Here is a 15665-nt window from a genome sequence, read left to right on the forward strand (position 1 = left end):
TAGTAAATCAGACATGCATTAGCAAAAAAATGGGATCATGGGGAATCAACATAAGAATTAAAGAATATAAAATAAAGAATTAAAAAGCCAACCATATTTCACAGAAGAAGCCTCAGCCCAGTGCGATTTTCAGTACCAAAGAAATTAGAGCTAAGTATCAGAAGGCCAAACTGAAAAATAATCTGTAACCATCTTGCCTATAAATAAGAAAAAGTTCTCCACCCAAAAAGATCTTTGAGTGTTGCCTTGGTTTTGACTTTCTAAACTGAGAGCCAATTTCTCACTCTCTTTCTTGTTCTGTCACTATTTGTGCTAGAAGGATGCCCTTGAGAGCTTTACATTAATGCAAGAGTCAGTAAAGTCAGTGGATGGTACAATGATTCCAAAGGTGTCAGATGGGTGTTTTTGTTAGTAATTACTGAAGTGACCAAATAATTGATTTAAAGCTCCAGTCTGTACGGAGTTTTACTCCAGTGGAATCCTGCCAATTAGTTAATATTCCCAGGGCTATATATCTGCTGAAACTTCCATGACCTTGACCCACAGAGATTGTAAAACAATGAAGTTTTGGAATGGTTGTTTTTACCGTTTGTTTGTTTTTTTTAACCTAAAATATCTTAGCCCACGGTCCTCCCTCATTGGTAAAATGCAGTTACAAATCTGTTGCTCTTTCTTACAAGAGAGAAAGTCCTGTGTTGTTTGTTCCACCAGAATTTTGAAACCAGGTATCAAACTCAGTCTTACACATGCTATATACAAGGCACTTTAGCTGTTCAAAGTGGTTTCTGTATACAAAAGGAAGTCCTTTACTATGACAAAAGTAAACCAAAAAAATAAAAAAGCAATTCAAACCACAGGTGGGCAAAGGACTGGTGTAGTGTGAGGCTCTATACTTCAGACTGAAAGTTTATTCACTCTGAAATTTATTTCAGAGTCCACAGTTGTGAACACAGTGGTCTTGTGAACATGGCCTGAAGTTTTAAAATGAATATGCGATCATTAAGCAAAGATTAAGGGCGAGACAGAACACATTTCTAACACTGTAATATCCATTTAAGTAATAATTTTTGAAGTGTTTGTGAGTTACTGGGATTTCTTGTTGTTTGGGGTTTTTTTGAGATTAATCTTTAAAAGATTGCATCTTGATGGTCATTATTCATATATATGTATATATATATATATATATATATATGTTTTCATACATTACCGAGTTATTTTCTTCTCTTTTTCCTGCTTCAACATCTATAAGACAACTGAACCTCCAAAACCAATCTCCACTTCTTATACATACCCAAGGCTGTAGCAACAAATACTCATATAGATTTAACCAAGTAAAATTTCAGTTTAGCCAGAAATGTACCAGACCCACCAATTCATTTGCTTTATACCACTCATTTTTTCCAATATTCCAAATGAAGTTGTAATGGAAATCTGGACATTCTGAGCATTTTAAGAAACAGATGGTTACACAAGCATATTAAGAATGATCCTTGGACTACTGCTGATCTGAAAACCCAAATCAAATGAAGCAGGCATGACCCTAACCATGTCCATGCTTTTTATGAAGGCAGGATTTCATCAAGTTTTATAACTTAATAGCCACACAGGATCTTGGGGGAAGAGAATAACAGAAAGCAAATAGAAATAGAAAAAGAAATCTTCCTACTTATCTTCTCCACACAAAAATCTGAAGCTAACACAGAGCACTTCATCAGTTCCAAATTATCTCAATTTAAAACAATGCTGCAAGGCATTGTAATGATGGTAAAAGAACAAACACTGTTCTTGGCTCCTATCAACTCTCTTGCTGAAGTTAGTATGGCATTATTTAATACAATTTTATAAATAAGTATCTTTTAATCCCAGTGGCTTCTGAAAGTATATATCCCTAATAGTTGACTGAAAGCTTCCATTGCTTTACTCTTTTCCTTTCAACCCAGTGTAACACGGATCAATAGGCTGAAGTACTGCAATGAGCAAATAATCATTGAAATACCCATTCAAAGACAGTGTTAAATACTCAGCCATTGTAAATCAGGATAAGTACAAACAAATTAATCACAGGAGGTTACTAGTTCTACTATTTCTGAAATTACAGTATGATTACAGTATGGTAAGAGCAGCAGCTCTCAAGAAAATAAGCAGTGAAATGCATATTGATTACATGTAAATTTACCAACTTGTAATAACTGATACCTGTCCAAAGGAGACTAGATTGCCCGAATTTTATTAACAATTTTTTCCCATAATACCATTGCCTTGTCATTTATTACTTGTGTATCTAGGACCACTAACCCCTTTTATTAAGGCCTTATCATTGTATGTAAATATGGTATGAAAACTGACATTTTCATTCATTAACAAAGGTAACAGAGATACCTTAAAGCCCAGCTGTCCCAAGTAGTGTAAGCATGATTTTTTATTTCTTATCTTTAACTTTTCATAGAATCATAGAATAGTTAGGGTTGGAAAGGACCTTAAGATCATCTAGTTTCAACCCCCCTGCCATGGGCAGGGACACCTCACACTAAACCATATCACCCAAGGCCTCGTCCAACCTGCCCTTGAACACTGCCAGGGATGGAGCATTCACAACCTCCCTGGGCAACCCATTCCAGTGCCTCACCACCCTAACAGGAAAGAATTTCCTCCTCATATCCAATCTAAACTTCCCCGGTTTAAGTTTGAACCCGTTACCCCTTGTCCTGTCACTACAGTCCCTAATGAAGAGTCCCTCTCCAGCATCCCTGTAGGCCTCCTTCAGATACTGGAAGGCTGCTATGAGGTCTCCACACAGCCTTCCCTTCTCCAGGCTGAACAGCCCCAACTTCCTCAGCCTGTCTTCATACGGAAGGTGCCTCAGTATGTCTTTTATTATTACTCAAAAGCAGATGCAGGATTCTGCTCATCCCACCTATTGGTCCAATCACGCTTGGAATCCAATTTTTTAAGCATAGTCATTTTCAGTACTGCCACTAACATTTTTAACATGGATTTAGAGGTTATAAGCACTTAACATAACACTACTTCTTCAGCAGTGTTAAACCTATGCCATAATAGCAGCACTTAATGGTCATTATCAACATAAACATAATATTTAGTTGAAATACAAGCCATCTACAGAAAGTTTTCTATCTTTTTCACCAAAGTGCAAAAATGCACAATCTAAAGGGTGCAAAAGGATAAGTTAGCAGAATAATTCCAGAATAATTTATTTGCCAGAAGCAATGTTTATTTCCAGTACAATTTCTTGTATTTTAAGGAAGCTGCATTATATTAAAACATTAAAGCCCAATGTCATCTGTAGAAATACTTTGATATTTTTATCTGCAAAAGGCATATCCAAAGATTCACCTGTTTTAGAGCATCTCACTCTATACAAAAGTATATGTATCTATTCAAGCCACTGAGAAAAGACAGCCAAAAATCAATTTTTCATACTTGATTATGCATTTACAACTAGAAATCCTTTACACAGAGGCACATATGCTATACATATTTATGTATTTTCCCTTGAGCAAAACAACTTTTTTACATTCAGAAAAATACACTAATGGAATTGGATACAATTTTGCAGTCTCTAATTTCTTTTTATCAGCATCCACAAAATGGTTTGGCATCTGCTCCAGATGAAGAGACTTTCCCACTGCCACTCTTTTTCATTAAATTAAGAAGAAACAGGTAAGAATTCGCTCCATCCTCATTAGTGTGTGGTAAGTAATAAGCACTAAGGAGATTTCACACATACAATCTATTCTTGTCTGTAGAACACTGAAAGATTTACTATTAAGTTAGCATTAGGTTTACATCATTTATGAGCTTTAAAGTGTATGGAGCACAGGAATTTGTAGCACAGGAGGAATATGTTCTACTGCCCTGGAATTGAGGTGAAGCGGCTAACTTTGTACTGCTTTCTCATTAAGAGACTGCCAAGCTCTATTTTTTAATAATTTTTTAAGCTTTTAAGAATTAAACCTGCATCAATACTGTAATTTCTAAGTCAGGAGCAGTAACACGCAAAGCAGAAAAATTCTCCTTTCCTCCAGTGTTTTCTCACAATCTACATACATAGCTTTTTAATTCCTCTTTGTATACAGAAGGAGTTGCACCTGGATGTAGCTAGCCTCTGGTAAGGTACCAGAGTATCTCTAGCCTCATATCAATAATCAAAGTTACTCATTCACCATGTAATGTGCCTTTATCTATGTCCTTCTAAATTAGTCTGTTCAAAATTGGTCTGTTTTCCCATCACCCTCCTTTGATATTTTATTTCATTCTATCAGGTCCCAGAACGGCTATGGAATTTCTCACTTCTGACTTTATACACTGAAACCTCCCAACAGTTTCCCTGCAAATCAAGTGACTAGGGGGATTGCTTGGGCATGTATTCTTGTTTCCAGCTTAGTCATCAAATGAATTACTGTGCATGCATCTATTTATGTTACAAGAGCAAAGATTCTGTTACCTGTCTGAATATTACTCTACAGGAATGGCTCAAGCTACCTTAAGGATCATTTCATTCCGCAGAACAGATTGAGTTACTCCACACTGCTTCTTCCAAGTTTTTTTCACCTCCTTCTGGTAGCAGCCATTCTTAAGCAGAGATTTAATACAGTGCAACAAAACCTTCATGTTCCTGTAATGACTAAAAGTTATTGGGAAAGGTTTTCCATTACAAATAGAAGTAGCATTTTACCATGTGATATAATCAAGTTGAAGCAGCAAAGAAACTATCACCCTACAGTAAAGAAGAGTAAATGCTGTAATAGTTAACCCTGACTCCTGTTACCAGCTTCTGTACATCACTTATTTGATGGAAATGGGTTAGGTCTTTCAGATTATGCTTGATAAACCAGCGCTGGGGGATTCCTCTCTCACAAAAGTAATGTATATTCCTTAAGTACTCAGTTCTGGTATACATGTCTTGTGTTTCTTCACAGCAATTTCAGAAGCTATTTGAATTTTGTCAGGCTAGGTACTTCTGAAACAGGCAATATTACATATTATCACATTAAAGCAGATAGAAATGTAAGTTTTTCTGAGTCTATTTGAATAACTGATTAGTATTTTTTTATTTTACCGTTTAATTTTTACAGCAACTTAATAATTCTGCTTCCAGGAACAGATAATAACCTTCCCTTGAGCCACAAGAGCTGCAGCTGAGCAGTAATTCAGGAAGGAACTACTATGTTTGAAACAGAGAGGGAGGCATGAGTTAAAGAAAAATAGTAAATTAAATGTCTGCTTTCATAAACTTTCCTGAGCCAAACACAGCACATCTGTGTATACCAAACAGCAAATAGTTGCTTTAAAAGTAAACAAAACAGCAACTGCAGAGAGTCCCTGTTCACTATCTGTGCACTTGAGGAGTATTTTTTCATACATCGTTCATGTAGGAATGCAGAAATTTCACAGAAGGCATTATCTGAGACTGATTTTCACTAAATATTACAGGCTGCATTGATTGCAGAGTTAGAGATGCTTAATGAAAGAAGCAGAAGGGAAGCAGGTTCTGACCCCCCCTTGCCCCATTGTCATCTGGGTACCGTGGTTACAGTTTCATTTCCCAAGCTTTACCATTTACATTAAGCCAAACAACCTTATTCCTCAGCTGAGAGTAAACAAAGCAAGCAGCAAAGCTAGACTTTCTAAAAGAGGTCATGGTGGATTGCTAACAGTGAGGACAATTGGGTATCCCCCATACACAGCAGCAACTAAATAACAGGCTAAATATCAAAGGATACATCTCATTTGTGCTCAGATTTAAGTCAGCGCAGCTAACATGCTGTCCCCTTCTGCAATTGCAATGGCATCATCAGATTAGACTCAGATTTTGACATGTAAAATAAAAATTAATCATCAACTGATCAGTTTCAGCAGAGCAGCTGAGGTTCAGCTAGTTACTAAACACAGCTATTTCATACGCACCCTGGCTGAGCTTCACCCCATCCTGAAAAATACTACTTTCCAAAAAAAAGCTGTAAGCAAAGCAGTAGTAAAACTGACTTTATTACTCCATTTTCAAGAGAGAAATTCTCTCTTTCCACATCAAGCACACATTTCATTACGCTGCATCAGGAAGAAGAAACTTCAACAACAGACAATCTAAAGCCACCCAGAGCACAGCTGCTTTTCAGTCTTGTCAGTTATTATTTCTACACACAATTTTTTCTTTTCTCTTCTACATTTCTGTAAAGTCTCACTGTTTTTTTCCCCCCTTGTTTGTTGGCACAGGGTAGCCTGAAACAAAACCCATGACCGTAAAAGCATTCACACATGATGTATTACAGTGTATTACTGGGCTTACAGTCACTCTATGTCCCTTGTTTGACTTGTTCCACCCAGCAATTCTGAGGTACAAAGTCCCAGCTCTGACTTCTGTACTCATTCATATCAACAAAATCACAGAAACACTTGAAAAGCAGTATCAAGTTTTGAGAATCCACAGCTATATATTACTAGCTCATGACCACATATTGCTTAGTACTTACAGCACCAGGTAATTTGTTTCTCCACCAACACCACACCAAGTTTTATCAAGACTCGTAACAGCTACTAAAAATGTATTGTGTTACATTATAGTGAAATGAAATTACAGAAGATATGCCCCATCATAAACCCCCATTTGCCTGTCCTTTCTTGATGCTCCCTAGGTAAGGGCACAGTAACAATGCAAGTGATAACACACACCACTGGGTAAACGTGTGGTGGCCTAGAAGATTTTGTATGGATATGTTAGAAGAATTTCTGCTGCAGCTCCATCTTCAACTCAAAAGGAAAGGTGTTAGTTCTACCATTAGACAGGATGCAGCAAACAGGGGCTCAGTTTCTTAAGTGCTGCACTGTGTCTGGCAATCTGTTTTTCAACCAGCTTCCCTTTACATAAGCAGCAAGTGAAAAGAAAGCCTACCTATTTCCTAGAAGGAAATTGTGAACATAAATCGACCAAATACAATAATTCTTAAGTAACAATGAGAAAAATATATAAACGGCTGGAAAAAATAACAATTTGGGTGAAATACAGTAGCTGGCAGCATACTAGCCTTACCTTCCTACGGTAGCGTGCAGAGATAAAACACAACAGATTTTTTTGACACTTCTACTTTCCATAGAAGCTGTTGATCAGTATTGACAAGCAACTGAGAAAATGCACACCATACACGCCTGTTTCTTCAGCTTGTAAATCACACACATTGATATCTCTCATGATTCAACAAAGCATTATTTCAATAAACACAGCAGAGACTTGAGAGGGAACGCTACAAAAAACATTGCTAATACACAGTAGGTATAAAGATTAATAAACACAGGAGTGACATGAGCTAAGGGTTAAGATGAGTAAGTAATAGCACAAAAAGGGACAAAAATCTGTAGCAGCACACAAAAACTGCTATTTGATGCAGCATCATATTTATTCTTAGCATTCCTAAAAGGTACTTGCCACTCCAATATGTTTGAAAAAGCAAATATAACAATACACATCACAAACCTTCACACAATATTAAGATTGAAATATACTATGAAAAAATCTTTCTTCTTTATGACAAACGTATTACTTGTCTTCCATACAGAGAATAGTTACAGATCTGACCCCTTACAAGACAGCTGATGCATGCATTGTGCAAAACTAGACAATGAGAAGAAACACTGGTTTTGACAAGCTCCATAAATGAGATTTATTTGGCTGCAGTGGTACATCACAAGGATTAACGTCTGTGAACATGTTTCTGCTAAATACAGGAAATAATATCAAACCCACAATCTCACAGAAACTGGGATTACAAATTTAGATTAAAATTGCTTTATATTCTGCCCTAGCTATAAATTAATACATGAGAAATAAGCAGGTAAGTGTCAGCATTATAATTTCCCTAAACACAAAGAATACATTAAAATGTCAAAATTAACTCCTCAGCAAGTCTCCTGGGCAGAAATGCATTATACATAGCATAACAAGCAGAATTCCAACTGTTCTATTACATTAACACGGCATTCTAGAGATACTCATAATTTACCCAAGATCACATGGAACTTCAAGAATATTTTAACTGTAGATTAGATCAAATCTGAAATAAGTCTTTCCTGAAAGTTACAAATTTTTTGCGGCATCCATTTTTCCTTTTTTTTTTCTTTTCTTCCTTTCATATTCCAAAAATCAGGAACATAAATGACAAACCATCACAAAATAATCTATTTTTAGTATTTCTGGCCAAACTGAGAATTATTTTCTTTCTGCATTTCTAATTTCGGTTGCTGAGCTTAAACCTGTAAAGCACTATTAAGTATCTTAGACCAGGGGAGTGGCTGTTGGGCTTTGGGGGGTTTGTTCTTTTAAACTGGAGCTCATAACTTGTCTCCCAGAAGAAGAAAAAGGCTTTGTTTCACCAGATAGCTTCTAGGTTGCTGTATTAGGCACTTGCTTGTAAGTCATCATAATAAAGCCATCACAATAAAGCGAAACACATTCCTTGAAATAATGGAGTTGTGCCACTGGTAAATTTATCCCATTATGTTTAAATACAGTTCAACAACAAAGCACATGGTTCTTTAGGTAAACTCACAAGCCATATGCTAAATGCCACTTCCGTACCTCAAACATAAGTCCTTACAAGCCATTAACCAAACATGCATCATCATCCACATTGATAGGAATCGGAAAGCTTTCACGGCTCAGGAAACTCAGGCAGCAAAAGTAAGCGTGAAAGGAATTCTAAGCAGAAGACAAATGATAAAAGATAATGCCCCTGTATTTCTGGAAGAATTCATAAAGCACAGTATTAAGAGGGTCTTTGTTATCCACCAAGCCTATAGCAAAAATGCATCACAGAATCATATAATAATTTGTTTTGGAAGGGACCTTAAGGCTCATCTAGTTCCAATCCCCCGGCAGGGGCATGGACACCTTCCACTAGACCAGGTTGCTCCAAGCCCCATCCAACCTAGCTTTGAAATCTTTTCTGAAAGATTCTGAAGAAGTAGCTTGCTACCACTCTGCAGAGTTGACCTTCAATCTTGGGGAAAGGAAGGACACTGCTGGACCTCAGCCTGAGATGTCAGAAGTGGGAATCACTTTTGGCTACCTGCATAAAACAATTGTGGGGCTACAGTCAAGGGCATTAGAACACAGTGACCCTCGTCCTTCCAATCCATGATCTAGAAAGGAGCAGGGTTCCCTCTACTCTCATAGCAGTCCAAATGAAAAAGTTACTTTCAAAATTATATATAAATATAATTTGGGTTGATTATAGCCCAAACACTGCTTCTAAGATGGGAAAGACCTGGAGAACTAGAAACAAGGATTTTGAACATTCTCCATCTCTCCCCCAGCATAAGAACATCAAAGACGTTCCCCATCATCTTTCCTCAAGTCTCAGACTGAGTCCTTCACACACCCTTACCTTAGAGGAGAAAATATTAGTGCTTTCATATTCCTTAAAAAATAATTACCAAACCCAACAAACAAAGAAAGCAGTCAGCCTTGAAAACATCCAGGAAAAAAGCAATCACTTAAGTGGGGTTCTCATGTCTAATAAGGTAAGTGAATTCACTTCCAACAATAGACATACACCAGATCAACACCCATATAAGTTCATTGATCAACATCCACCTGCAAGAAATGAGCACACTACTTAGTTTTCCCACAAAAAAACTACAGTTTACAGATTGCTTTGTCACATCAGTGTAGTAAGACTGCCAGTGAACTGCACTTGCAGAAAAAAACATTTCTCTGCCATTAAAATAAATTGGGTTTTACGGCCCTGTTGTCTGTGTATACATTTAATGAGTTGTAGTAATAATATTGCTATTAAAAGTGCATCTTGTTGGTTTTATGGTCCTGTTCTCAGCTATAAAGCATTCTACTTAAATAACATTATTCAATGTCTTGAATCTTTGTCATATTTCATGTTAGGACAGAAAGGAATTAGCTGTCGGGGGGGGGGGGGGGAACAAGCTCTGTTTCACATCGAGCTTCATTATCCTTTGGAGAAAAGAAATTTTTTGGTGATCAAAGATTGAAGTATCCAGTCTTTCAATAGTAATGTTCAGGAAACTGCCGTTTTTGCTAAAAGTAGGGAAGCCTTGTTAGCCAAGATAGTTTGGACCAAGGATCTTACATACTAAGCCAAATAACTAACTTCATGCAAGCATTCCCTTCTACAAATAGTTTTCCAGTCAGAATGTTTTGGTGTCTGGGGCCACAAAAGCACCAGCTGGCTGCAGAATCAGACCCTGAGCCTATCATACACTCAGTGAGACCCATTCCTTAAGTAGTCTTAAAGAATTATGCTGCCTTCAGCACAGTGTGACAAAAGTAACACACAAACATCACTTTACATGTGCTAAAACCAAAATGTCGAAGGAAATACAAAAGTGGACAGGATAAGCCAAACTTCAAAGAAGTTTCACCAAGTTAAATTCACCTTCAAAAACATTCCCCCGAACTTTGCATGAGACTACTGCAACCAAATGGAAATACGACAGTCACCGCTGTGTTTCAAAGCTGCACCAAAACCAAGTTTAGACAATATGGGGAAAAAAAAAGTTGTTCATTACAAAAACATGAACTTTCTGTAATTTGACAGGCATCTGGTTCACACCTGTGATTTCAGGCCATGCTGACAAGTCAGCTGCATACAGTTCTGAAAATCAGGTTAACATTTAACACAATCTTAGAAGTGATAGCTGTGTATTTTTCTCTCTTTGACAATACTATAAAATAGGGAAAAATGGCATGCTGTGTTAACATAGCTGAACTCATCAGTTCATGTTTGTTTACAATGAGGCTTGAACACATGCTGAGCTCTTCCGAAACTATTCCCACGACATGATGCAAAGATGGCATCACCACATGAGAAGGAACAAAAAGCAGCAGCTGTCCACCTCTGCAGCAAGTACTGTGCTGGCTGATTTCAGCACCAACATATGAAACTGAGATACTGTACCAGCTTTCAAGATAAATAATTCCTCGCAATGGAAAACTTTCTGTGCTGCAAAACTGACACTTTGCCTTCACTGAGCACTTTCATACAGCAGGATTATCAAACCCTGTTTTTTGCAAACAACCAGTCGTGCAAACCTACTCTGTGTCCGACCAATGAATTAACCATGTTTACAAGTAATACTACCACAGACAGAGCTGCCTTCTGCTGATCAAAGCACAGTCTCTTTCCAGTAGATGGCATATTGATAGCACCATATCATTTTTTAAACTTCCATCATGTGCTGTTGAAAAATTACTCTATGTCCTATACAGCCAGTTCAAAATCAAGTGACAGAAAGCAACTGCGTTCTGAACAGAGTAGTCCAGGGCTTTTATAAATATCCTACTCCGCAGCAGAGTTTCAGTCTCCTTTTTAACAACTGCCAATCTAGTATCAAAACCAAAACTTCACTTTGCAACACAACCTGTGCCTGGGGAAAATTTTAACTGGAATTTCTCCCACACTGATAATTTTCATCCCTCAGCTGCAAAAACACATAAATCATCATGTGCCACAAAATTATACACTTATGATCAGTGATACTGTTCATAATTAGGATTCACATGCCAACTCAAACTTCGTTTTCTTACCAACTGTTTTTGAAAGGTGGGGACGGACTTCAATTTTATTTTACAGTTATCAAGAATGTGCCACAGTTCATTTTTTGTACAGGTATTACCTTCTAAAGAAGATTTTAGGGCTTTACCTTGTCCCATCTTAGTCTCCTAAATGTTCAAGTAGTTTGTAAGACACTTCATAAAACCAAGAAAATATAAACATTTAGAATGGTTTTCCATATCTCTTTCCACTACAGTTCCATCTGCAAAAGCTCATGCAAGGCATAAACCCTCATTTGCAAAAGCTGGCTTGGTGCTTCCCTCCACTTTCTGACTCTGAAATAATTTAACAAAGAACGTATCACTCTTACACAAATGTAAAATTATTAATCCAAATTGCCAAGAAGTTTTATTGAATGTTTCCTTAGACCACTTGCTATATCAGCATGGATGATATCACAACATATTACAATATCCTTCCAAGTGCTCTATTTCAAAGAACATCAGAGCGGCTAGTATGGACTGGCACTGTGAAGTGTTATCCCAAAAAAAGTATTCTTTCTTCATCAGTAACATCCCCTTCCAAAAGAGCAAAGCATTTAAGTGAATCATTTTGATATTCCAAATTTCCCCCTGCATTCCGGCCTTTTATCACCCAGAGATTTTCAGTTATTACCTCCCAGTGTTGAAGTACGGGCAGAGATGTGCTCCTGCTGTCCCTGACATTGAGTACTTGCAGGCACACACTATTTAAGTCTCAGTGACCGTTTAAGACTTAAAACGTGCAGCGCTTCTGCAAAAAGCTGCTTACATGCTGATTTTACAGGAAAAGATGAAGAATAAGGGAAAAGACACATCTCCCTGATGAAGGTACACACATATATCTTCTGGTAATATGCTTTATGGACTTACTACCAACTACCCTATAAACGTCTAGCACAGCAGAGAAATAGCAGTCAAAAATTGGGCTTGGTTTTCTGACAAGTAACTGGAAGTTAAGTCTGAACTGTCACTAATAACAGAGCTGCTCCGTAGGGTGTTAACTTTCCACCTGTGTAAATCAAGACACCCAGGACAGAGTGTCTCAGCTTTATCTTTTCTTTGCTGAACATGTTATGTCTACAGCATGGAGAATGTTATTATCTCTGAGCAAGTGTGCAGTACACGTTATCTTATCAGAACACTGCATGGTCAGGACAAGGTTTTCAGGACAAGGTTTTATTTTTAAGCTGCAGTAGGTTTTGTTCCTGTTTTCTCCATGATTATACTTGCAGAGAAAGGAATACTTGTGGGTTGCAGCAACTTCTAAACACATTGACATAATGCTGCAACATCTCCCCAGCATTTCACAGGTAAAAAAGGTAAGCCCTAGGTCTATGCTCAGATATTGAAACCTGAACCGAGATGAGATTGGTCAAGTATTTCTGGGTATTGCACTCTGTAAGGCAAAACGTTAGCATGTTCTCGATTTCAGATGTTTGGCTTCCCTATTTCCAATGAAACAGTCTATCTGGTTTTACTGCTGTATATGTAAAGATGTTTGTTACTGCCTTCTATCACACACACTGTAGGTCAACTTATACAGCTCTTTCACATCATTAATTAAAAAGCATAGAAACACCCAGAGACGCCTCAGTATCTTTCAGAGAATCAGGAGGGGAAGAGAGCAGAATCAGACAAGGTATCTGCTCTAAACTTCCTACCCCAGCTGACATCTCTATTTCACGACAGCACTGTATCTAAAAAAAAAAACAAAGAGCAAAGAAACCAGGGAAACTCTAAGCAAAATAGCTCTCGGTACTCACCTAGCGCCGAAGACCAGTGAGGGGAAAAGCAGCAGCAAGTAATAAGAAGAGATGAATTTCATGCTGGAGCTCCTCTCGTGCGTTCTGCTCCTCACTCAGCTGCTCACAGCGACTCTTCCTTCCTCCTCCTCCCGAGGCAGCTCCCAAGCAGAGCCTCGCCCGGACCTGGGGGAGGTTCCCTCTCTCCGCTGGTGCCGACACAGAGGGAACAGCGAGCGCCGCGGGGGATGGCAGCAGGCGCCGCGTCCTCCCCTTCCCTCTCCCGCCGGCTTCAGCCCCGGCACCGCGGCGGCAGGGACGCGGAGAGGGGTGGGCACAGACTGCAGCGAAGTCGCTTCGGAGCTGCAGCAGGACAGAGCGGGGAAACGCTTCCTGAAGAAAAGGGGTGAAAAAGGGAAAGCAAGAGGAGGAAATAAGGAAAGAGGGAGGAAAAGGGCGTGAAATAAGGGCAAGAGGGGAGAAATGGGGGAAAAGAAAGAAAAAAAAGGGGGGGGGGAGGAGTATAAAGAAGCAAAAAGGTAAATAATGAGAAAGAAAGAAAAGAAGAGAAAAGGAAAAGGGGAAAAAAGAAAGAAAAAGAAAAGAAAAAAAACAGAAAAGAGAAAAGGGAAAAGAGAAGAAAAGGGAGAAGAAAACAGAAAAAAAAAAAGAGAAAAGAAAAGAAAAAAAATGGAAAGAAAACAGAAAAAAGAAAAGAGAAAAGATTACAATGAAACCCCTACCACTATTTAGTGTCTTTATTTGAAGTGAATCCAGACAAAACAGATAACCCAGAGACAGGGATTGTCTCAAGCAGGTGTCAAGGCACAGCTCAGCCTGACACTGAATTTGTAAAGGCATCTTGTCTGCAAAGCAGGTGTTCAGAAGTTACTGTTTCAATGAAGTATCCATTTACCCCAGAACCACACCAGGTTGAGGGCAAGAGAATCCTAAATAATACTTTCAAACAGTGATGTCATCACTAAATGCCCTTCATCACTTGAAGCACCTGATAAGGCCTTCAGAACAATTAAGACTATTTTCCTGCTTTCCCTGTTTGTATGTCTTCTGATCTTAATTTCCTTTTAAATAAATCTGTATTGGTTAAAGATGTTTTCAGACTTTTTAAGTATTCCTCACCTTGACACAAGTGAAGCTGATCAGATGGCAGATGATGTCAAAGTTTAATATTTAAACAAAAATCATCTTTCCCTGCAGTACAAAAAAAACCCAAACACACAAACACAAAAAAACAAAAACTCCAAAAAGCCAAACACAAAATCCCAAACAAACTTGTCTACAAGTGAATGAAATGAGAGCATTACAAGAAGGAGTTTTGGTCATCTATGTGCTTTCCTGGCCATATGAAAGGCCATGCAGGAGCTACATTATACATCAGAACCATAAAACAAAAGTTTCCATAGCTTCAGCTGGTGTGTCATTGCATCCAACTATTTATTGAGGAGAAATTTTGGATGCCATCAAAGCATAAAGAAGTTCACTGTTTGAAGTGAATGGAAACCTTGCTGAAATTAGTATTGACCCTAATAAGATATTCACATGGCATACAAATAGAATTAATAAATTAAATTACTGGTTACGTTCCTCATCAGTAAACTGAAAAGGAGAGGACATAAAAAGAAGAAAACACAATGCACATAACCAACAAGGAAGAAATTAATGTATTTCTGACACCTCTTCCTTGTGTCCCAACTCTAGTGTCTGTTTTCAGCACACCTCGCAGCATGTTCTATTCAACCATATTAATTTAAATCAGCATTTATTGTTATTTTGATGCTACATACCAACATGAAAGAATAGTCATGTTACCATAGATACTTATGATAGAATAGTGGAAAGGTCATAAAAAGTGAAGTCAGTGTGTTATTTTCTCTTCCAGAAAAAGCCAGCCTTTCCCAAGCTACCAAGCGTTTCACAGCCATGGACCAGCAGCTGAGGCTTCTTCCACTTTTCCTTTTATGTGCATACAGACAGGGAGGGAGAGGAGAGAAGGTACCAGTGCATCAAGGGAGTAAATTATGTCTGATGATGCTGAGTGAGCTGAAGTGTGAAATTTTGCAATGTAAGAGTGTATTTATTTAATTCTATTACTACTCTGCCTTTTGTTTGTTTGTTTGTTTGTGGGAGTGGTGAGGTGGAATAAAGAGGCCTGTTGCTAAATCCTGGTTTCATGTCAGATATTTTACCATGCTTTCACAGGAGAACCATCTCCACAAGTGGTTTAGTGGCTGCAGTACCAGTAGTGAGCATCCATAATAGTGCCACATCACTAAATTAGGTATTAGGAAGAAGTTCTTCCCTGTGAGGGTGCTGAGGCCCTG

General features: G+C 38.2%; 1 protein-coding gene across 1 annotated transcript in view; it reads right to left on the reverse strand.

The window, feature by feature from the left end:
* Positions 1–13495, reverse strand: part of LUZP2 (leucine zipper protein 2) — a 180920-nt gene extending 167425 nt beyond the window's left edge. Inside the window, exon 1 of the mRNA XM_062607235.1 lies at positions 13345–13495. Within this exon, the coding sequence (XP_062463219.1) occupies positions 13345–13406 (62 nt within the window). The 5' untranslated portion in view covers positions 13407–13495. The remainder of the gene's footprint in view (positions 1–13344) is intronic.
* Between the last annotated feature and the right edge of the window lie 2170 nt (positions 13496–15665).

This window comes from Pezoporus occidentalis, unplaced genomic scaffold, assembly GCF_034315485.1.
Source record: "Pezoporus occidentalis ecotype Australia unplaced genomic scaffold, CSIRO_AGI_Poc_V1 ctg121, whole genome shotgun sequence".
NCBI lineage: Eukaryota > Metazoa > Chordata > Aves > Psittaciformes > Psittacidae > Pezoporus > Pezoporus occidentalis.